A 24390-nucleotide genomic window follows, 5' to 3' on the forward strand; every position below is an offset into this window, starting at 1 on the left:
GTTCTTTGTTTCTGTTCCAGGCCAGCAGTCTCAGTGGGAGAGCATGGATGTGAGCCTTGGGGTGACAGCACTGAGTGTTCTCCAGCAGCCAGAGAAGCTCCAGTGGGAGGTGGTTGCCAGCGTGCTGGAGGACACAGTCAAGGACCTGGAGGAGCTGGGGGCCAACCCCCCTCTGAACCAAGCCAAGTCTCACTGCCAGGCGAAAGCAAAGGACAAGGTCCCTGACCATCATAACATTCCCTTCCCCTGTCTTCTGGCTGGAGGCCTGCTCAGCTACCGCTCACCATCCAGTACCCCCATGGCTGGACCCCCACCCCCTGTCCCAGCTTCAGCACGTAGGGCCACAGATGGTCCCCTCAGAACTCATGGCCCTGAGCCCTTTCACCCTGCTCCTTTGCATGACCAAGGCCCCATGGAGATAGAAACGTGTAACCCCCAGACTGCAGCTCAGGAGCAGAGCTTTTCTAACCTCACAGGTTCACATCCTTCTAGCCCCTCCTCTCTGCCAGCAGTGCGCAGGACAATACCCGTGCTTCTGCTGTACAGTATCAGAGAGGTGGATGACAAGTCCTCAGGGCAGGCGTTTGCTCAAATGAACAACCTCATGAGCAAAGGACTCCATGATGAGGGCTTTACAGTGCCACAGATTATAGAGATGGAGTTTGACACACATGAGCAGCTTCTTCTTCAGGATCCACCAATCACTTACATTCAGCAGTTCGCTGACGCAGCAACTAATCTTGCGGGGCTGGATGGTCATGTGGACAAATGGAGCACGCTAGCTGCTTCTACGGTTTCTGCCCCACCTCGCCCCGGGGCACTGGTGCAGTGCTTGAGGCTTCCCAAACAGCTTGAGGAGGAGAATCTTTATGTGGACTCCATCACACCCTGCTGGGACGGTGTGCACCTTCTGGTCGGCCTTCAGCCGTGTGGCGCCGAATCTCTCAGTGCTACAAACCAAGTAGAAGCTCTCAACAATCTCAACCGCCTGCACTCTGCCCTTTGCAGCCAGGGTAAAGGAGACCCCCTACATCCAGTGGCCAATGGGGTGGAAGGCCACCACCCAGGGGGCTCACCACCTCAGACTCCCCTCATCCTTCCCCCAGGGGACCAGCAGCAGCAGCCGCAAAGGTCCCCAAGCGGGGGGAGCGGAGGCTATCTTGCACTCTACAAGCTCAACTACTCCACCCGCATAGTCACCTTGGACGAGGAACCAATCAAAGTGCTGCAGATCTGGGACCCTTCTGATGCAATTACCTCCCTTATTTTGCTTCCTCCAGATGTGCTGGATAGCAGGGAGGATGATGGAGAGGAGACCTCTGAGGAGACTCTCCCCTCTGTGTCAAAGAATGGTTCATCTGGCTTTGGCATGGGCCCTGCAGGCTCTGCTGTTTCTGGTACTGGGACTGCATGTGGAGCAGCCACAACCAGCAGCAGCGCTACTGCCACCAGTCCCTCCACCTCTGGCTCAGGCCAAAAAGAGGGCAAACGGTTAGAGGTTGCAGGTCTGGGCCACCTGGTGGTGACCACAAGGGCGGGGTTCATTATGATACTGGACCTGTCCACGTTGGAGGTTCTGGCCAAGGTGGAGCCGCCTAAAAAGGAGGGATCAGCAGATGAGATGGACCCGTTTGTCTCAGTAACCTATTGCTCTGGGACTGACCGCCTTTGTGCCTGTACCAAAGGTGAGTGTGTCTTTAAATCCGTCAGTGCTGCAGTGCTTTAACTGTAATAAAGGTTCCAGTAATTCTTTTAAATTATGTTGTTATTTTTGACAATCAAGGTAAATCATTAATGCACAGTTTCTAAACTCAGTTCCTAAAATTGTTAGGACAGGAGCATAATTACCAATGTATTCCTTTAACAACGCTGTGTAAGCATCCGGGGACTGAAGATGCTAATTGCTAAGTAAGGATAATTTACAGAAGTTCGTTTGACCGCTACAGTAGACAGTGATTTGCCCCCTTCAGCTTGTTCCTATCTGACCTTTCTTCTGGTTGACCTTCCTCGCAATTTAGTAAGACGCTGGCTGTTTATATGTTGAAAACATGAACAACTTTACAGCTCTGTAAATGTTATACTCCGGTGGTTTCCAAATGGTGTGCCTTGAGTCTTTGTGTGCTGTGAGAATTCATACTGCCATGTTTTTGCTACAACTGTCCAGCAACTAGCGACACAGTCACACATGTTTGAGAGGTTATTTTTAGGTATGAATGATCGGCCTCAAGATTTTGGTAGAGAAAATGTGAAATGTGTACTGTATGCTTTAATTTGGTACAAATGTGATGCACATTGTCCTAATTCTGTTCAGAACTCACAGGTGTTTGAAATATGTCAAGGTATGAATGAATAAAGGTAAGTTTAAGAGTTAACGTGAATGAATGTATAATTTTAACTATGTTTTTGCTCTCCTTTAAAGGCGGAGAACTTCATTTCCTTCAAATTGGAGGTGTGTGCGACGATATAGATGATGGAGACATGTTTATTGATGGCCCCCTTTCTAAAGGGGCTGAACTGCTGCTTGAGGGGGGCAAGCCCTCCTCCAACCCCTCTAGTCCTGGGATCACAGGTAGAGCTGACTCAGGAAACCCTCAGTCATTAGTTCTGGGACATATTGAAGATGTTTTATATTTTAGTGATCAGGATATTTCCTTCTCTGTGATGTTGGTTATCTGATGTCTTTCACCTTGTCCTGGTTTGTGTAGGAGTGGACCTCCTAGTGGATCAGCCGCTGACCACAGAGAGCCTAATGTCACTGGTGGAGCTGACACGGTTCGAGACACTGACCCCCCGCTTCTCAGCCACAGTGCCGCCATGCTGGGTTGAGGTGCAGCAAGAACAGCAGCAGCGACGGCACCCACAGCACCTTCACCAGCAGCACCATGGAGATGCAGCCCAACACACACGCACGTGGAAGCTTCAGAGTGATAGGTAGCATTATCGCTTTGTTACTTCACTGGAACTTAGAGGCCAGAAATGGCTTGTAGTAGTTGTGCAGAAACAGGGCTTTAATGTGAGATAGTCCAGGTAATATTCACTTGGCATGTTTAGGTTTTTCAGTTTTCTGATCTTCTACATATAGATTTTATTCTATCAAACTGGACAGATTTGTCAAAATAACTCAATATAGGACTGCTATTGCCTTCAAGAACTATGGACACATCTTGTAATCTTTCTTTAATCATAGTTCTAGATAGTTCCATGTTGTTCGCCCCCTTGGATCAGTTCCTTTAAAGCCAACATTTGAAAGCCTGAGTAGTGATGCAAAGACTCCTTCTGCTCTGACTTCTGCACGGTGCTGTGGTGAATTGTCTAAACAGTCTGTGACCTCTGATCCATCTGCAGCTCCAGCTGGGATGAGCACGTGTTTGAGCTGGTGCTACCCAAGGCCTGCATGGTGGGCCACGTGGACTTCAAGTTTGTCCTGAATGCCAACATCGTCAACATTCCTCAGATCCAGGTCACTCTGCTGAAGAACAAAGCACCCGGGCTGGGGAAAGTCAGCGGTAAAGCCAGGCTTTGACATTTATTTCCATTGAAGCTTTAACTTTCTGTTCTCTCTATTTATGCTGAATGGCGTTTTCTGTGACTCTTAGATATCAGTCTAAAGGATCTAAGACTTTCTAAAAATGGAGACTGTATCTCTAAGTTTTGCTTGTCATGTATTTAACAGAGACTGCAGTGGACAGACAGATCTCATTCCCCCTCTCCAGCGTTCTTCATGCCAATGGAGAGAGGAACGGCCAGCCTCTGCTGCATGACTTCTCAGAGGACATCCAGTTTATGGACATCGAGGACACATCAGGTAAAGACTGCTGACAGTTTAAGATTAGTTTTGGACCAAAAAGCTCACCAAGTTTTGATCATTTCATTTGTCCTGCTAACAGCTGGTGTTCACCTAAAGCACTAGTGAAAATACTCCTGAATCCTAGTCTAACCCCCCAGAAACTTCCCAGTATAACTCTCCTGTGTGAGCTGTGTGTCTGCATCCGTACACATTTAATTCGACAGGCTACATTTGTGGATAATGCTTCAGTTGACACTGACAGTTTCACCTTTTTTTCTGAGTTTTGTATTTTAACACTACAAACAAAACAAAAAAACCCCACCCCAAAACGGCAGCAAGCATCACATATAGACATTTTACATGAATGGCATCAAAATAAAGTGTTTCAAAAGGTGTGAGATTGCACATGCAGGATAGCTAAATACAAGAATGCTGTGCACCAGAACAACTAAAGCAACACAGACAGAGTCAGCTGGCAACAAAAATACATAGTTTGAAACTAAAAACTGCCCTTAGATGTTTTGAAGGAATGTTTCTAAGGGCTTCCATAATCTCCAGAATTTATCGGATTTGTGGTTGAGGTCATGAGTCAGTTACCCAAAAGGGAAAAGGGCAGCAATTTGAAATCCACATATTAGCTGTTGGGACCTGTGGAGCAGACCAACTGCCAGAAACAAGAGAACTGTTAACAGAGATTTGACGTTTATGTTAAAAAGATTGTTAGGCATATAATTCAACAAAAGTTTAATCTCTTTTAATACAGCAGTCTGGAAGCAAACAATAGAAACTCAGTGTAGAAGCTCTTAATCTACTAGCAGTTGTAGGTATTCCAGTGTCCTCTCCAGGTTAATGTTGAATTGGAAATGTTCATTGGTACAGTAGAAAGTACTAAAAAACCCTCTTTTTGGCTAAGGGAACCTAATCTGACATCTGGCTGTAGATGAAAACTAGCCTTTTGGCTACGTCTGGCATTTTTACAGAAATGTTGATCGATATGCATCTTCACTGTAATACAGGAAGTTAATAAATCTAGTAAGGCAACGTTTAAGAAGTTCGTACGCACAGTTAAGCAAGTTACTTTCATAGCTGGACTGGATTATGGACTTCTGGCCTTGTCCTAGTATACTGGGTGAGAATCAATTTATCAGCACAAGTATGACTCCTGAACAATAGGTGGCAGTATGCCTCCTTTTAGCTTACTGTTGGGTCTAGTTCTGCTTCATTTTGCTAGGAATTTCGCAAACAGCTTACCAGTTGTAAATCAAATGGTGAAAACAGAAATAATTATACAGCTTTGTACATATGGTACGTACTCTATGCTTAGTAGTGGTGTGAATTTGATGCATGTATCCCCCTTGTGATGTCCAGGTAAGGTAGTGTGACCTCTGCTTTGTTTAGCATTATGCTGTTTGACTTTGGGGTCAAAGCCCTGCACAGTCAGACGCTGTGGAGCATGTACAGAATGCCTGGTCCTCTGTGGGCATGATTTAAGTCTGTACATGCAAGGTTAAATCAGTGTACAACCTCATTATCCAGCTGTGTGTGTGTCACCTGGAGAAATTATAGGCTTTTTGTGGGTAACCGCTGAGGTCAGTCCTATAGACGGCTCTGTCTGTGTCTGTCTGACTGACTGAGTGAGTGACTAAATAAACGCCATCGGTAATGGCTGCCTCCACTGGTAGAAATACCTCAGATTTAGCTTTAGCGTCCTTTTACTTGGACTGGGCCACATTTCTGAAGAAATAAAGGAGAAAAACTACCCTAAAGGCTTTTCATGCTGTGAAAGATGTTTTCACTCTTCTGCCTACCTGCTTCAGCATGAGTGTGTGATGGGGGGCAAGGGTTTCTTGTCGTCTGAATCGGAGCATGTGAGTGGAGCGGAGTGGGAGCAAGCGGGGAGTGTGAGCGGATGGATTTTGGCCAGAGCGCGGAGCGTTTTTTTTTTTAAAAAGCTGCACCGGCACCTTATCTTGCGCTCCATCCCGCTCCAATTTCGCTCCGGCAGCTCACACCATGCGTCTAAAGCATGTCTCACCCAGAATGCATCTGCAAGAATTTGTATCCGTGAAGCATCCCGTGTTGGTTTCACTGCTCCTGCAGAGAGACAGCGACATCCAACACGTCAGGCTGGGCTTTCCGCCGGAATAATCCGAGAGACTTGAGATGCCTGCACAGTGTTTATATACTAATATTACCATCGTCATTTTTTAACAACATCAGTATTTCCCAGTGTCTGAAACCGAGAAGATGGTAATGGTAATGCGCTTCCGTGTTTTTGTTGAGTGAGCGGTGAGTGATTGGAGTGGAGCGGGTAGAAATTTGAGTGGAAGATAGAGTGATAATGAGCGGAGCGGCGTGAATCCCTTCTGAGCGGACGAGCGGGCGCAAGGAACAGCTCTGTGAGCGAGGAGCGGGAAATCTCATCGCTCCACTTCGCTCACATGCTCTGGTCTGAATGCTTGTATACGATGGCTGCTAGTGGAGTGATTAGCTTGGACTTAGCCACAGCTGCTTTCCCGGTGTGTTTGGGTGAGGGTCTGCAATCATTATGGTGGGCTTGTCCAGCAAATCCAGGCCTTGCTGCCGAGCTAGCTGTAAGCTCGGATGTCACTGTAGTTTAATCAGAACTGGACCACATTTCTTGTTAAAACTAGAGCAGAGAGCCACAACACACAATTCAGTCAGGCATTTCAACAGGCATCCCAAAGTTGCGGTCAGCCACATGCTAGGTTTTAGTCTAGTCTTGTTTAGAAATAGTTCTTGTGTTATTCTTTTGGTGCTAACAAAAGACTTGTTGCTGCCACTTTCATGCCTCTGATTGATTAAGGTGATCATTTTTTGCTTGCGTCTGCCTAATGCCTTAAATCTTGGGAAACTGTATACCACAGAGCACTGAGGTTTAAACTTAAGTCCTTAACTCATCATAGTCTTCTGTTTGTTTCAGTTGGTTGGCCTTCATGTGCAGCTCGTAGACAAAATCCTGGGCATATTCTCATTTATATGGCTAGACTCAACGTGTTTTCATCATACTTGTGTGATTTTACTCATGTCAAAATTCCCTAAAGCTACAATCAGTCACAAGACTTACTTTTGCCATCTGCCCCCAGAGTTTGTCTTTCAGTGGGTAAAAGGAATTTCAGGTACGCTCCTCCTGCAACCTGAAATCTGCTACTGAGAAATTTATGTCGAAGAAAAGTTGGTCTCTTTAAATCTTTTTAGAAGTAGATCAACATTGTTGGAGGAAGTTGCATCAGGCTGTAGTTTTTAATTGATGACTTCAGGCTCTGTAACTAATGATTTGGTCATTCTGTGTTTGTACTAGTTTTTTTGTTTAATGTTTCATGTCTTTGAAAAAGTGTTTTTAAAATGATTTATTTAGGGTTTTTCGGAGAAACACTAAACTACGTCTATTCTCCACATAACTTTAAAATATGGGGTCATCTGTTTGCTGTAGGCTCCATGCTCTGTCCATTTCTAGAGGACCACAAGGAGGACATCCTGTGCGGTCCAGTGTGGCTGGCCAGTGGGCTGGACCTCTCTGGTCATGCAGGCATGCTCAGCCTCACCAGTCCCAAGCTGGTCAAAGGTAATTGCACACCTACTATTCAGGTCCCTGTCAGTGAGGTTGTTAGTATGTGTCTTACCGGTGCTGTTCTTTCCTCTGCTGCAGGCATGGCAGGAGGGAAGTATCGCTCCTTCCTGGTTCACATTAAAGCAGTGAGTGACCGCAGCATGGAGGAGAGCCCCCGACCTGTGTTAAGAATGCCGAGTGCCAAACCCCAGGGCACCAAAGCCCACTCCCTGTCTACACTGCTGCAGCGAGCACAGGCCTCCAAGGTACAGCTTCTTAAAATTAGTAATGATGTATACCAGAAAGTTACACAGTCGCATCCATTTCTGAGTTCATCTTTAATCTGTAGAGTTGATTTGAATGAGTAAGAGTGTGTTCTTTTGAAGGAGAAGGTCTCTGCAGTGAAGACTGAGAGCTCAGTGCCCTCAAAGAAAGTTGAAAACTTGCGAGGATGCGACCTCCTGCAGGAAGTTTCCGTCACAATCAGAAGGTTCAAGAAGACATCAATACCCAAAGAAAGGTCTGATAACCCTTCTTTTCTCACCTCTGTCACTGCTGTCAACACTTGATAATAAACAGTCAGAGAACATGTGTGCTCATGAAACAGATGGAAATTTATGTTTCAGTGTTTTTGTGGTGAAGACATTCAGCCAGATGAGTGTTGCTCTGGGCCTCTCTTTGCCCCAACTTCTTGCCAAATTAAAATATAACCTGATTGTGTTTTTAAACGTGATATTGTTCTTTTAAGGGTCCAACGCTGTGCTATGCTGCAGTTTCTGGACTTCCATGAGAAGCTGTTGGACGCGCTGTGTCGGCGGACAGAGGGCAGTTCAGCTACTGAGCATGCCCAAAGCCTCATCTTAGACATCTTATGCTGGCTGGCTGGGGTTTTCTCTAACGGTCCATGCAGGTAAAACAAGTTATCTGCACAGAGCACAGATAATCATGTTGTCAATCTTGGAGGCTTTCATGGCCAATTTGACAGCTTTACAGAGACAGCTAATACATCATTACTTTTTTCCTTTAGTTTGAGAGAAGGAAAGGAGGGCCTGCTCGCAAAAACCCGGACGCGACTAACAGATATTGTGCGGATGTGTTTTTTTGAGGCTGGCCGGAGCATAGCTCACAAGTGTGCTCGCTTTCTTGCACTTTGTATAAGGTAAGAATGCCCAAACCAAGGGTGTGTCGTATTCTAAACGTGAAACCTTCTAGATTCTCTGTTTTTGCTCAATTCATTGTGTAGGTTCAGAAGGGAACCTCCCAGAGCTCTGCATCTTGAGTGCTCTCACAATTTGATTCGATATCATGATGCACCACAATACATCCAGTGCATCGTCCATTTTCTATGTAACTCAACTACAGGTGGCAAGTTTTTTTCAATGAAAGCAAGCATTCTGATAAACAGACTCCTGTTTGAATGTGTAGATAGTAACAGTTGTGACAGGGGTATTGTATGAATCTGTTTTTGTGTGTAGAGGCAGCATAAATGAGTATTAACTGCCCCTAAATACCATTCTATCCAAAAAAAGCCCCAGAGAAATCAGAGTTACAGCTCTGAACAGACATAGACAGATCAAAATGACTACACCTCTAGTTTGTAGATGGTTAAGGTAATATCGTAGAAAATACTTCATGATGATTTGCTGTTGTTTTGGGGAATTTTATGTTGACATAGTTTATGACTAACCTGCTCTGCTTGTTGTAGCAATGGGAAAGGGGACCCCAGTCAACAGGGTTTTGGCATGAGTCTGCTGAAGGCTCTGTTGGATAATATGCCTTACTTGCCTGCAGCAGCAACAGGTGGTAAGTGACTGAAAAGAGCTAAACCTTTCTGTTCTTTTTACTTCACTGTGTTAACTCGTTATTCACCTCTCTTTCTGCTTTCAGGCTCGGTGTTCTGGTACTTCGTGTTGCTGAACTATGTGAAGGAAGAGGACCTGGCGGGCTGCAGCACTGCCTGTGCCTCCCTACTCACCGCCATCTCTCGACAGCTGCAGGACCGCCTCACGCCGCTGGAGGCACTTCTGCAGACCCGGTATGATTCCAGCTTTTCAGTTCAAGAACAGATTACTAATATGAAAACGTTTTAATTTTTGTGGTTAAAATACACTTAGCAGATGTCAGCGGTGCCAGCTAGAGCTGAGGCAGTGCCCAGCATAATCAGCTGGGCACTGGGTCTCTGTCTCAGTCTCTACTTTTACAACTACAACATTTACAACTTTTACACTACTACAGAGTCAGACTAACACGTCTAGACAATGCAGTAGGAGATTGATTTACTTGTCATTTACACCTTAGCTTGACCAAAACTGGACTGAGCATTCTGCATATGCTTCATCGTCTCTGCAAAGGGCTTTGACCTGGAAGCCAAATGGCATAAATGCAAACCATAGCATTAGTCATGTTGTTGATGCATCATTTTTTTTTACCAGAAATAAAGTGTAGAGCTGTAAAATTGTTCATGTTTTTGCTGTTCAGCTCACAAGCAGCTGTTTGCAGACTTGTTAGCAAGGTCACCTGGATGGAGGTCTGATAGTAACTTACCTGAAACGGGCACATCACCCCTCTCTGTAGTGGAGACAGACATGCCTCCATCAGTGATTCACTTCTTGTGTTCTGGGACAAAGACAGTAGTCCTGTTAAATATCCTAATTCAGCTGCACTGAGTGAAGCTCTCTCACCTTCTGTCCTCCCTCCCACAGGTACGGCCTTTACAGCTCTCCATTTGACCCCGTGCTCTTTGACCTGGAGGTCAGCGGTTCCTCCTGTAAGAATGCATTCAACAGCAGCATTGGAGTCCAGTCAGATGAGATCGACCTCTCTGACATTCTCTCAGGTAATAAGCTGAGGGCTTATTCATGCACAGTTTTAGTTTTATTGAGTACACCAGTTTAAAAATGGAACGATTTTGGTCTCTGTTTTTAGAAATAGACTGCCTTTGCTCATCTGTTTTGCTTCTGTTTTTGTCTTGCTGTGTGACCTGCAGGGAATGGAAAAGTAAGCAGCTGTGCAGCAGCAGAGGGCAGCTTTACAGCTTTAACAGGACTCCTGGAGGTGGAGCCTTTGCACTTTACTTGTATCTCCACCAGTGATGGTACACGGGTGGAACGTGATGATGCCAGCATGTTCACTGGTAAACATTTCATCTTTTAAATATTTGATTGTTTTTGACTCCCAAAGGTGACATTGCCTTAACTTCTCCTCTCTAACCCCAGTGAGTACATTCGGCGTGACGCCGACTGTGGGTGGCCTGTCAACAGGGACTGTGGGTGAAGCTTCCACAGCTCTCAGCTCTGCTGCCCAGGTGGCGCTCCAATCACTCTCCCACGCTATGGTGTCTGCAGAGCAGCAGCTGCAGGTCCTGCAAGAGAAGCAGCAGCAACTACTGAAGCTGCAGCAGCAGGTCAGAGCTCACACGCAAACCCACACTTTCAGTTTCCCTCACTCATAGAGTAGCGTTAGCTGTTAGATCACTTAGATTCCTTTAAAGTTGTAATGAACTGCACGACATGTTAAGTTTTCAATTCAAGTTATCTGTTATTCAGTTACTTTTTTAAAGCATTTGTAGAACTAGTTGCCTTCCTTTGGATGCTGCGTTTCTCTGTAGTAAAATCTTTGTCTGTAAACAGAAGGCCAAGCTGGAGGCCAAACTGCATCAGACCACCTCTGTTGCCGCCGCTGCCTCAGGCGTGGGGCCCATCCACAACTCTGTGCCTTCCAACCCCTCCTCTGCTCCGGGCTTCTTCATACACCCTTCTGACGTTATCCCACCAACACCTAAAACCACACCCCTATTCATGACCCCTCCTCTCACGCCACCCAACGAAGCGGTATCAGCAGCCTTCAGTGCTGAGCTGGCTCACCTGTTCCCCGGCTCCATGATGGACCCCGGGCCTGTCAACCTTGCAGCACACAAGAACACCCAGAAGGCCAAACCGGTTAGTAGCCCACAGCCAGAATCTGAGGTTGATCTGAGGTTGTGGGTGCTGCTAGGGCAATAAATGCTGCGTATGGATGCACTAACTGCAGTCAGAAAGCTCTTTGAATTAAGGTTTGTGAATGAATTAGAAACAGTCGAGGTAGCTCTCCTAACAATAGTGATATCTACTAAATACTAAATCTTACATCGGTTACAGAACGCTTATTTTGTTGTGACATTGGGTCTGTATAACAAAAAAGGTAAAGGTTTGTAAAAACGTTATTATAATACCATCCATATCAGGAATTAGATGCAATTCATTCAGTTACAGTAACTACAGTAACCATCGTTGGTTGTACACTTTTTTTCACTGAAATAAGAAATGTGTGATAAGGAGGCCATTGTGATGGAAAGTGTAATTTTTATTCTTGTTTGTTTTTGCTTCAGAGCCCCATGGGTAGCGGTCTGGCCTTGGCTATTTCCCAGGCATCTCACTTCTTGCAGCCTCCTCCACACCAGTCCATCATCATAGAGAGGATGCACTCTGGTACATCATTGAGCTTTATTTCATTTATACTTCTTAACTGGTGCAAGAATGGGAGTTACAATAATACACTTTGCTTAAACTTGGATTAAAGATTTTTATATTTATTAACAAGCTGCCATCAAGGAAAATTGCAGTTTGACAATTTCAACTTTAATGATCTTAAGGACATCAGATAGAACTTACTGACCTGAATTGTTTTCTTTATGCACTGTTTCAGGAGCTCGACGCTTCGTCACGCTGGACTTCGGTCGTCCCGTGCTCCTGACCGACGCTCTCATCCCAACATGCAGTGATCTGGCCTCGCTGTCCATCGACATCTGGACGCTGGGGGAGGAAGTGGATGGCCGCAGGCTGGTGGTGGCCACGGACATCAGCACCCACTCCCTCATTCTTCACGACCTGCTGCCACCACCTGTGTGCAGGTTCATGAAGGTTGGTTCTTTGTTTTTATTTGGTTTGATGTGGGGCTGCTCAGCACAATTTGAGCAACCACAAATAAACACATTGCAAGGTCTGAATTTATTGCCCTAAGTGAGAAAAAAACATTGAATGCCAAAAACTGTGCTTTCTCACTCAGAATATGAAGATTTTTACATATACACCATTCTCATTAGTCAGAATAAACTCAAATTTGCTTTCAGCTGTCTTTAGAGTAAGGGTTACAAATTAAGCAGTTAAAAACACTTTTTGACTCTTAATTTTGGAGTAATCACAAACGGTTTGCAAATAGCTATAGCGACAGCTCATATGGATTCATTTATACTAGATTATCACATGTTTTTATCACAATGTTGAAAAATAGTTTTGCATCTCCTTTTTCCTCATGTCTAACATTAAATAGACTTCATGCCCAGTAGAGCTGAGTATTTCCCCAGCCTCATGATACAGTATGTATCGCTATACATGTTGGTTTTGGGCAATAAACATGACGTAATCAACATCTTCTAGTGGAGCAGCTGTTCTTTATTGTGGAGGATAACAGAAGAGGTTAGGTTACGGTTTAACTCACTTTAAAACAGTTAAGTTCAGATCCTTAAAGATCCAAATATATTAGAATAGTCCATGTGCTGCTAACTGCTAATAGGGCTAGAGTTGTGTGTGGGAGAAGACTGGGGTTTCCGTAGTATTTACTTTCTTACAGCTTGCATGGCTCGTGTCCAACTCTTGACTTTCTGCTGTTTGAGGAAATGTGAAATAATCCAGTATCTTCACTTTTAGCCTGCAGTAGATAAACACTTTCCTGACACTCCGGTTTGAGTGATTTGTTTTGAAGGAGTGAGCAATGAGATGTGTGCTGCGGCTGCGTTGTGCAGTTTTACCACTGCTGCCATCTACTGGCTTTTTTTTGTCAGTCGCACCATAGGGTTTTTACCTCCGCCAAGGTTATGTGATAGGCAGGGTTAGTTTGTTGGTTAGTTTTTAGTTAGTTAGTTTGTTTGTTAGATGAAATTTTCAGGAAATGTCAGAAATGGCATAAGGAAGAACTGATTATGTTTTGGGAGTGATCCGGCTCACCGTCTGGATCCAGGAATTTTTTGAAAGGTTCTGTATTATTGGGAGATAGGGCTAATTAATGGCGGAGGTCTGCGCTCTACGATTGCTTTTCTAGTTTAAGACTGCTGTCACAGCATGCTTGGCCATAAAAACATTCTGTAAAATCTGTATCAATCTGTCTATCAGCAAGGTGTGCATGACGATAAATCGCCATATCTATTTTTTGAGCCCAGATCAATTTTCTACATCTGAACATTTAAAAAATCACTCTGTACTTGGAGTAACTTTTTGCATTTTTCATATTGTATTATTGCAGAGAGAAAAGTGATCACAGTGCTGCTTTTTTTCCAGTTGTTCAGCTCTGCTTTGAATGATTGCGGGATACTCAGATGTATTTCAGGGTGTTGTTCCTTTTTATATGTTCCACAATAGTGTCACCTCCTGTTTAATATCCTTCTTTTTTCAGATCACTGTGATTGGTCGCTATGGCAGCACTAATGCTCGGGCAAAGATCCCGCTGGGCTTCTACTATGGCCACACTTACATCCTTCCATGGGAGAGTGAGCTGAAGTTGATGCATGATCCTCTGCGGGGAGAGAGTGATGCAGCGAGTCAACCAGATGTGGATCAGCACCTGACCATGATGGTGGCGCTGCAGGAAGACATCCAGTGCAGGTAAGACTCAAAGATGATAAACTCTGGTGTGTTGACATACAAACTCATTCTCAGTTAGTGGAGTTGATCGACCCCCCCCCCCCAAAATCAGTTAAGTACTTCAAGTTTATTTTCTTTATCTTTTAAAGAATATTTATGGGGCTTATTATTTGATAGGACAGCCTAAGAGAGACAGGACAGGGGAGGACATACATCAAACATGCGCCGATCTGGAATTGATCCAGCACCCAGTGCGTCGAAGACTTCAGCCTGTGTATATGAGTGCCTACTCTACCAAAGACTCCCATGTCAAAACTGATTGACATCCCCCTTAATTTAGTTTTTAAAATAATAGACTTAGCAAGGTTCCAGTCAGAGATGGGAATTAACAGTTCTTTCAGTGCTCAGTTCCTTATGAACCAGTATATAATATATATATATATATATAAAAATGCTTGACACCGTGGCTCGCTATGGTTACTGTGCAGCTCACCTCTAATTCAGGTCCCTGTTCTGAATAAAATCATGTGATTGAAAAGTAACCAAAGGTTCTTGCATGTGCATTAGTGTTTAAATATAAAGGAAACATCAGCATGGAGTGTGATAGGAGGAATGAGGAAGTCCAAACTGTTAATTCTTCTACTGTAAAAAAGCACAGCACTTTAGTTTTCACCCTTCCAAACAGAAGTCCATGCTATTAACTGGAGATAAACTGAAATTCACAGAGATTCACTCAATAGCCAACAGTACAATATGACTCCATGGAGAGGTTTATTCATCAGAACGTAGTAATAGACACTTTAACGCCTCATTATCAGTCAAACTTTATTTGTTTAGCACTTTCATAGAAAACACTGCAGCACAAAGGGCTTTACAAGCAGACACTAAAATGAAAGGGAATATGACCTTACCCCACCCTTTACCCACCTCCCACCCCACAATCCATGCACAATGTTGGCAAAATACAGCACTCTGTGTGACTGTAGCAGTCTTAGCTCATAGGAGAAGAAAACAGCAAGTCTGGATTGGGTTATGGATGACAATAATGGATGTATCAGGAGGAGGACAATGTGGACTGGCTTCAAACAGAACTTAAGGTATGCATGTGATAACGTAAATGAATTTGGATTGACGTTTCAGTCGGGTCAAAATCTGTCTGCAGTACTGACCTAAGGTTACTGTTAAAATTGTTCACGATAAAATCACACGAAGAAGGTAAAATATCCCTACTATCAGGACTCCTCTCTGCTGCTCCCTCCTCACACGGCCTCTCCACTCTCATAGCTAGGGGTGGCATGGTATTTGCATTACCAGTGCTAATGCATTTCAAAGATTGAGGGTACGCAGGGTTTTAGAACAGCTGATCAAAGCTCCTACAGGTTACTACATCCCCTCTAGGTTTATGCAAGCTGTTCTGCAGTCCTCAACTGACAAATGCGAGTCATGATGTTGCACAAGTAACGCACACTTGTCGCCAGTGTTTCCCTCCTCTCAGGGTCTTCGTTTGACCTTTAATGTGTTTCTTACTTGTAGTCACTGCACACCTCATAAATCATAATGAAACGCTGATTTAAAACACGCTTATTTTCATTTTCATGTTGTATTTATAGATATTAGGCTATTTATTTCTGTGTTGCTTTCTTATTTTGCATCTTTTTTCCCTGGTTTTCCTCTTGATCATGTGTCCCTCTCTCATGTTTGATACACCACAGGCTGTATAACAATCACAGGTAGTTCTAAATAACAATAGATGGACCAAACTGTAACACTGTCAGTTAGAGTAATAAATGAGGGAAAGCTGGAGTACTTTTAAATTCACATATTTATACTTTACTCCCCTGATGAACCAAATCCTTACAGAACAGTGACCCAAAAACTGAGGTACAAATGGATCCGGGACCTCTGTGACCCGTTACACCCGTGCTCACAGCTGCTGTTAGCCGTGATGGTTACTTTTACTCCGGCTTGACTGAAGCCATCAATCAGCAGGGACCGTCTCCTTCCCCAGTACCTATTGGGAGCATATCTCTAGTCACTGTTTTCATGATTAGCTGGCTAATCTTCTCCGCTCAACAAGGTGTGCTAATCAGAGCTTAGAGGGCAAACCAAAGCTGTGATGAGAGACTGCCTGCCATCTGTCTCCTCTGGTTTCTCTGTTCTTAAAGCTCAAGTGACTTAGAATTGAACTAGTATTTCTATGATACACATGCAATCATTATCTTCTGTCAGAGGACCTCCAGACATCCCCTGTCCTGCTCATGGCTGATGTTGTACATGTATAACAGACTGCTTTGTTTCTGAGTAATGTGTCCTTTGAGAACAACTGCTGTGGTCCTAAAGCAGTTACTGCTGTCATCTGGATTGCTCTGCAAATAAAGCCAAAGATGTGGCTGGAGAAGTACCTCTGTGTTGGGTTTTGTTTTCTTGCTTCTTGTCAGTTGATCACCAAATATATGAAGTTAGATAAACCCACAAAGTTTGGATAAAAACACAAAAAAAGACAAACTACTGGAGCCCTGAACATGTGCATCGTGTTTAAGTACTGACTCGTTCAGGTATGTATTGATTCATGTTTGTTTATATGATATTTATGTGACAGCACACATGTTCCTCTGTTCCTGATTACCAGGTATAATCTGGCTTGTCATCGACTGGAGACCCTTTTGCAAAACATCGACCTCCCGCCCCTCAACAGCGCCAACAATGCTCAGTACTTCTTAAGAAAGCCAGACAAAGTGGTGGAGGAGGACCAGCGGGTTTTCTCAGCCTATCAGGACTGCATTCAGCTTCAGTTGCAGCTCAACCTTGCTCACCATGCAGTCCAGAGGCTGCGTGTGTCACTGGGTGCCAGCCGCAAGTCTCTTCCTACCCCTGGGGCTGCAGAGACTCAGGAGCTAGTCCACAACTCATCCACTGAGCAGCTGAGGACCATCATCCGCTACCTTCTGGACACACTGCTGGGCCTGTTGCACTCCAACAATGGTGAGCAGAGGATCATCATTGCATCACTTACTGCCTGAACTTTTCCAATGACTGCAGCCAGATAACAGTGAATCACTCATAATTCTTTGACTTTTGTGTGTAAACATATCTAGGCTACTCGGTGCCTTCAGTGTTGCAGAGTACCTTCCATGCTCAGGCCTGTGAGGAACTCTTCAAACACCTTTGCATCAGTGGTACGCCTAAGATCCGTCTTCATGCTGGCCTGCTGTTGGTGCAGCTCTGTGGAGGCGAGCGCTGGTGGGGCCAGTTCCTCTCTAACGTACTGCAGGAGCTCTACAACTCAGAGCAGCTACTCATCTTCCCTCAGGACAGGTAGAGGCAGTTAGGTTATTTACAGAATGCTTTGTTTTCCACTGCTTTTAGATACACTCATGAATATGCAGACAGTAGAGGTTCTTGAATTCATGTTTTAGATGTAGAGGAATTGGCTCCTGCTTTATTTTCATGGGGGTGAATTTGACTTGGAGGGTAAAATAGACTTTGAAATTTTTTATCTGATCATTAAAACAGACAAAATAATGCTGATGCTTCAGTGTGACTTACAATTTCCAAGTAGCAGTGTGCACGTGCTGTGATAGTAACTGAGTAATTTCCATCTTTTTCCATCCAGGGTCTTCATGCTCCTGTCGTGCATCGGCCAAAGATCATTGAGTAACAGTGGAGTGTTGGAGGGCCTCCTGAACCTCTTAGACAGCCTGCTTTCTCCACTGCAGCAGCCTCAAGCAGCTGCACAGCGCAGGACCGAAGGTAACACAGCAACTGCTGTGGAAGAGTTGCAAATACAAAGCAGAGCTTTTCAAGTGTCCCATAGAAACATCTGTTATGTATGTCTATGCTTTGTTGATAAGTTGAGATTTTATATTGGAAATATGTTGTTTTGTTTGTTTGTTTGAATTAAATCAATGCATAAAATAAAATGTATACTTAAAAACAATGTGTTTGTAATATTAAACAAAGCACAAATTACAGAAGTGTAAGTTTGTCAGATGTTGTATTGAGTTCAGTTTGTAGCAGATTAAGTCGAAAGACTTTGTGCATGTTTTTGTGTGTTTTCCAGGTGTCTTGGATATCCCCATGATCAGCTGGGTAGTCATGCTGGTTTCCAGGCTGTTGGACTATGTGGCCAGCATAGAAGATGAGGCATCAAATGGGAAGAAGAACCTAGCAGGGAAAGAGCGTGAGAGAAGTTTGACAGGTATATAAACTGTATTATGATTTCATTTATATCTCAGAACGTATGGATGATGACAGAATCTTCTGCCCCTGAACATTTCATCAAAGTATTTTACAAGACCCTGGTAGAAGTACCAGGGTCTAAATGATGACCCCCTTTAGAAGTACCAAGGTCTAAATGATGACCCCCTTTAGAAGTACCAAGGTCTAAATGATGACCCCCTTTAGAAGTACCAAGGTCTAAATGGTGACCCCCTTTAGAAGTACCAGGGTCTAAATGATGACCCCCTTTAGAACTACCAGGATCTAAATGATGACCCCCTTCAGAACTACAAGGATCTAAATGATGACCCCCTTTAGATCTACCAGGATCTAAATGATGACCCCCTTTAGAAGTACCAAGGTCTAAATGATGACCCCCTTTAGAAGTACCAGGGTCTAAATGATGACCCCCTTTAGAAGTACCAAGGTCTAAATGACCCCCTTTAGAAGTACCAAGGTCTAAATGATGACCCCCTTTAGAAGTACCAAGGTCTAAATGATGACCCCCTTTAGAAGTACCAAGGTCTAAATGATGACCCTCTTTAGAAGTACCAGGGTCTAAATGATGACCCCCTTTAGAACTACCAGGATCTAAATGATGACCCCCTTTAGAAGTACCAAGGTCTAAATGATGACCCCCTTTAGAAGTACCAAGGTCTAAATGATGACCCCCTTTAGAAGTACCAAGGTCTAAATGATGACCCCCTTTAGAAGTACCAGGGTCTAAATGATGACCCCCTTTAGAACTACCAGGATCTAAATGATGACCCCCTTTAGAAGTACCAAGGTCTAAATGATGACCCCCTTTAGAAGTACCAGGGTCTAAATGATGACCCCCTTTCGAAGTACCAGGATCTAAATGATGACCCCCTTTAGAAGTACCAAGGTCTAAATGGTGACCCCCTTTCGAAGTACCAGGATCTAAATGATGACCCCCTTTCGAAGTACCAGGGTCTAAATGATGACCCCCTTTAGAACTACCAGGATCTAAATGATGACCCCCTTTAGAACTACAAGGATCTAAATGATGACCCCCTTTAGATCTACCAGGATCTAAATGATGACCCCCTTTCAAAGTACCAAGGTCTAAATGATGACCCCCTTTAGAAGTACCAGGATCTAAATGATGACCCCCTTTAGAAGTACCAAGGTCTAAATGATGACCCCCTTTCGAAGTACCAGGATCTAAATGATGACCCCCTTTCGAAGTACCAAGGTCTAAATGATGACTCCCTTTAGAAGTACCAGGATCTAAATGATGACCCCCTTTCGAAGTACCAGGATCTAAATGATGACCCCCTTTAGAAGTACCAAGGTCTAAATGATGACCCCCTTTAGAAGTACCAAGGTCTAAATGATGACCCCCTTTAGAAGTACCAAGGTCTAAATGATGACCCCCTTTAGAAGTACCAAGGTCTAAATGATGACCTCCTTTAGAACTACCAGGATCTAAATGATGACCCCCTTTCGAAGTACCAAGGTCTAAATGATGACCTCCTTTAGAACTACCAGGATGTAAATGATGTTGGACTACTAGTAATTTTGTCCTCATCTGTAAATTAGCAGCTTTATTTCACTGAAGGACTCTTGAGTTTTTAACAGCTTAAATTTTATTCATGATGATCTCCTTGTGTTTCACATACTGGTGAATGAGCATGCTGTGTTCAGGCTTTAGCAGCTAAACTGTCCCTGACAATGTCCTGGAAAATGACCTCTGCTGTTAGTCATTGCTGTGTTTGAGAATGTCTTTGTTTTTTAACTGGTCAGCTGATGATTGTTGTCATTCTGTTCTTCAGGTATTCAGTGGAGCTTCATCAACAACAGTCTTCAGTCTCAGAACTCCAGCAGGTCAGCTAAAGGCAGCAGCAGCCTCGATCGACTCTACTCACGCAAGATCCGTAAGCAGCTTGTCCACCACAAGCAGGTAAATGTGTCTCAACCAAAAATCATCATCCTCTCTGATCAGCACTTCAGACGTGTTCTTGAACCACTCTGATACTGCGGTCTACATGAGAATTTACAGGTCTCTTATTATGTAACTGGTCTTGCTCTTTTGACTCACAGCACATCTTATGATGCTGCAGCATGGATTTTGCTCTTGATGAAACATTTCTGCAGTTCTTATATTTATCATGGCCTTTTTTATTGTAGCAGTTAAATCTATTGAAAGCAAAGCAGAAAGCTTTGGTGGAGCAGATAGAGAAGGAGAAGATCCAGAGTAACAAAGGCTCCTCTTACAAACTCCTGGTGGAACAGGCCAAGCTCAAACAAGCCACATCCAAGGTGAGGCACCCATTATCCACTGTAGATACTCAGAAGCACTGTCACTTGCTTAACAACCAAGAACTCTTTTATAACAGACAAAGGCATTGTATGATTTATACATTATTACCTTTAAGAACTGCCGTAACAGTTGCAAAGGTCTTTGGACATGAAGACAGCATGTATATTTTCAAAGACTGAAATTGGGCTTTGTTTTTCTATGCAGCACTTTAAAGATCTGATCCGTCTGCGACGGACAGCCGAATGGCCCCGCTCTACATTGGACACCGAGGCCACGACAGCCAAAGAAGCCCCAGAAGTAGAACCCCTGCCCTTTACTCTGTCCCATGAACGCTGCATCTCTGTGGTGCAGAAGTTGGCCCTCTTCCTCCTCTCTATGGACTTCACCTGCCACGCTGACCTGCTGCTCTTCGTCTGCAAGGTAGGCATCTAGCATTTACATGGGCTTATTGGAATTAACTTTGTTGGAAACTTTGAGCTCCAAAATCTAATCAGTTCATCCTCTTGCCAGAATGGGCATTTATATATTTTAAATAATAGGTCAAAAACATAAATTTTCTTTAAATTAAATTTGATTTTTTTGTTGTTTAAAAAGAAAAACAAAGAAAAATACAAACAGAAGTTAATGATGAAACTTCACATGAGATAACATGAACATGAAGACTTTACAGGCTTGGTGTGACAGTAGAGGCAACAAACAAAATTATGGACGAGTAAATTAGAAAACGAGGAGTTAAACCCAAACAGCTGTGTTGATAATAGAACACAGCTGTCAATACAAGAAAGTCTCTCCTGAAAGAAATGCTATCTATTTTCCCTTTTCTTGATCATTCGTCCATCTGTGTATTCAAGCTAAGTTATTTTTTTAACACTTAATGAAATTCACTGAATCAATTTATTCATCTACATTTAAATTGTTTTCTTCAATTTCTTAAAAAGGGCTTTTACATGCCACCATTAAAAATCTTCTGAAGTATTTATCTTTCTTTCTCTACTTAAGTCCCTCAAGATCTACCATGTACAACAGTTTAAAAATAAGTAATAAATAATCATTTTAAAATAAGTAATAAATGATAATTACTAATATGTGATAAAAATAATTCTGAAATAAGTAATAAATACTAACTTAAAAATAAGTAATAAATAATCATCTAAAAAGTGATAAATAATAACTTAAAAATAAGTAATAAATAATTATTAAAAGATAATAGATAATAATTTAAAAATAAGTAATAATCATTTAAAAAGTGATAAATAATAACTTAAAAATAAGTAATAAATAATTATTAAAAGATAATAGATAATAATTTAAAAATAAGTAATAAATAATTAAAAACAAGTGATAAAAATGATTCAAAGATAAGTAATAATCATTCAAAAATTAGCACTAAATGATGATTAAGACTCAAGTGAAGTGTGAATTTGTAATCAAATGGCTCATATGGCTCAAAGGCAGTTTTTACCTGATAGTTTTTATGGACACCTTGCCTTTATATGCACTTGTTATATGAAGTAGATGTGTAAGTATTTTCAGTTTGAAATACTTTTGAAGTTTTTTGTAAATACTTCTTGTTGTCTTTTTTCCCCCAGGTTCTTGCCAGGATAGCCAACGCCACAAGACCCACAATCCACCTGTGCGAGGTAGTGTCTGAGCAGCAGCTGGAACGTCTGCTGCTTCTGCTTGTTGGGACCGACTTCAACCGAGGGGACATCTCCTGGGGGGGCGCATGGGCCCAGTACTCTCTAACATGCATGCTACAGGACATCCTGGCAGGTGAGTTTGACTTGTCACTTCTGTTTTTCTTCTTAATCAGTTGGAAAGAAAATTCCTGATCAGCTCAGCTTTGTTTAAGTTTTTATGTCTTTCTTTTAAGTCAGTTTTTGTTTCAGTCTGAATTTCATGTAGCTTCTGTTGCTGAAACCTTTTATTTGTTACCTCACACAAGTTCTTCATTTTTGGGAAAAACCAAAATGAAACTGTAACAGAGTTTAACTTTCCTCCAGGTGAGCTGCTGTCTCCAGGCTCTCTGGATGTCATGGATGAAGTGGCGGTGGGCGAGGAGGCCGGGGCATCCTCCTCCTCAGCAGGGGCCGATTCGGACGACTCCCTGCCCCAGCCGGCCCCCATCCCCCTGGTAGAGAGCATCGATGAGGCCCTGGTACCGGATATCATCGCAGGTACTACTGGGAGCTCCTCAGTTTTTCAAAGTGCGTGGGTAACCCCGTCTGTTCTCCACTCTTCCCACAACACAAAGTCACACTTTTGATCTTCACAATACAAAGTACTAATGTGGTAATTTTCTCATTCCTAGTCAGAGCTGCTGCATGCTTAATGTTTTTCTCCACAGTATGATTTCATGACATGTGTTGTTGTTTTTCTGCTTTTTGGAGAGGGAGTTCAGACATGGAGATTCAGCGCCATTATTAACCAAATGACATTTAAAGTAGCTGTGTCATTGTGGCTTGTACATTTAAATTCTGTTAAGTAAATCCTACTTTGACGATGGATGCCATCATCATGGTGACTTCTCTATTTCAATACATAAACACTGAGTTTGGCCTGAGCTGCGTCTCATGTCTCGACTCCCTCTGGTAAGAGAGTTTAGGCATTTACAGCCTGATCGGCGTTAAAATTGCCCAGTAACGTGCTACAGAAAGAGTTTCTCTGGATTGTTTGTTTCCCTAGTGTGTTTGCTTGGCAATATTAAAGCTGTTTTCATTATCTGAAGGTGCTCCACCTCTGTCATCTTTGGAAAAAGATAAAGACATAGACTTTGACTTGCTACAAGACCTGATGGATGTTGATATTGATCCTTTAGATATTGATTTGGAAAAAGATCCACTTGCTGCCAAAGTGTTCAAGGTAGGTTCATTATGACCTCTCACTCGCCCTTCCCCATTTATTTTACTTGATGTATGCACTTTACTCCTATTCTGAAACACCCTGGAGTGTCTTGTAGTAGAAATGATTCTGAAAGAGGATATTTTCAGGTCCCCATGGTAGTGACTTTTGATGACAGGTTACCATGCCCCAAAGCCTACTCGGCCTGTTTAGTTGATTGATTTAGAGGGGGCACAGTTTGCCAGAAAATTACCTTATTTCACCGTTTATCTGTTCACAAAGATGTCAGCTATTTTCAAGAAGAAGACACCAGCGTTAACATTAAGACCTTATCATAGTGTGACTGTCCGCCCTAGGCCATTATTGTGTTCTCCCTTAATTATCGCAGTTATTTACAAAAGTAAATGCCTCTCAGGGACAGGCATTGGAAATTAGCATTAGCTACTAATGCTGTGGTGTAGTACATGGAAAATTGTTGTTCAGTTCTCTATGTTTACTGCATCTGTCCCTGTCAAATAAACTAATAAAATAAAAAGATAGAATAAAAAAAGCGCTTTTTATAATTATCCATTGATCCAGTGTTCAGGTTCAGGCGATTCAGCCAACACAGCTGCCCCAATCTATGAATCTATCAAACCACTGACAAACAAATATTTGGAGAATAACTTAACTAGTCATTAGAAGCTCTACTCTTCTCTCTTGATTGCAGTATTTCAACTAAAATGTCCCTGTTTTATTGGAAAAGGTCCTTACTATCCAAATCCAGTTAAAGATTTAATCTAAACCCGTTACATCTGTAAAAAAACAAAGGGGTTGCTTTTAATCAACAAATGATGTGAGGTTTTTGGTTCACTCTAGAGGAGCTCAGGAAGTACTTCTCTTAAGTCAAGCATTTCACAATAAAAGCCCTTGAGGCTGGTTATTTAATAAGCTCTTTAAAGCAGTGGTTCTCAACCTTTCAGCCCACGACCCCCAAAGTAAAGGTGCCGGTGACCAGGACCCCCACTGTACCTGGAGGTGGTTTAACACCGTGCACATTCAAGAATAGTTCTGACAAGGCTGTCCATAAGGGGAT

General features: G+C 43.1%; 1 protein-coding gene across 9 annotated transcripts in view; it reads left to right on the plus strand.

Moving 5' to 3' along the window:
* Positions 1-24390, plus strand: part of birc6 (baculoviral IAP repeat containing 6) — a 195757-nt gene that overhangs the window by 37624 nt on the left and 133743 nt on the right. For 3 of the 9 annotated variants that reach the window (XM_041789459.1, XM_041789462.1, XM_041789463.1), the window contains exons 10-38: positions 21-1685; positions 2420-2569; positions 2706-2931; positions 3346-3506; positions 3674-3805; positions 7242-7373; positions 7458-7624; positions 7745-7878; positions 8107-8268; positions 8386-8517; positions 9064-9161; positions 9246-9393; positions 10061-10194; positions 10345-10491; positions 10574-10761; positions 10988-11296; positions 11725-11824; positions 12042-12256; positions 13785-13993; positions 16602-16954; positions 17068-17287; positions 17586-17722; positions 18033-18170; positions 19987-20114; positions 20342-20473; positions 20679-20894; positions 22064-22247; positions 22478-22681; positions 23203-23336. In XM_041789459.1, the coding sequence (XP_041645393.1) occupies positions 21-1685; positions 2420-2569; positions 2706-2931; positions 3346-3506; positions 3674-3805; positions 7242-7373; positions 7458-7624; positions 7745-7878; positions 8107-8268; positions 8386-8517; positions 9064-9161; positions 9246-9393; positions 10061-10194; positions 10345-10491; positions 10574-10761; positions 10988-11296; positions 11725-11824; positions 12042-12256; positions 13785-13993; positions 16602-16954; positions 17068-17287; positions 17586-17722; positions 18033-18170; positions 19987-20114; positions 20342-20473; positions 20679-20894; positions 22064-22247; positions 22478-22681; positions 23203-23336 (6455 nt within the window). The remainder of the gene's footprint in view (positions 1-20; positions 1686-2419; positions 2570-2705; positions 2932-3345; positions 3507-3673; positions 3806-7241; positions 7374-7457; positions 7625-7744; positions 7879-8106; positions 8269-8385; positions 8518-9063; positions 9162-9245; positions 9394-10060; positions 10195-10344; positions 10492-10573; positions 10762-10987; positions 11297-11724; positions 11825-12041; positions 12257-13784; positions 13994-16601; positions 16955-17067; positions 17288-17585; positions 17723-18032; positions 18171-19986; positions 20115-20341; positions 20474-20678; positions 20895-22063; positions 22248-22477; positions 22682-23202; positions 23337-24390) is intronic. The other 6 variants (XM_041789464.1, XM_041789466.1, XM_041789468.1 and 3 more) reach the window with 4 other exon arrangements.

Source organism: Cheilinus undulatus, linkage group 6, assembly GCF_018320785.1.
Source record: "Cheilinus undulatus linkage group 6, ASM1832078v1, whole genome shotgun sequence".
Lineage (NCBI taxonomy): Eukaryota > Metazoa > Chordata > Actinopteri > Labriformes > Labridae > Cheilinus > Cheilinus undulatus.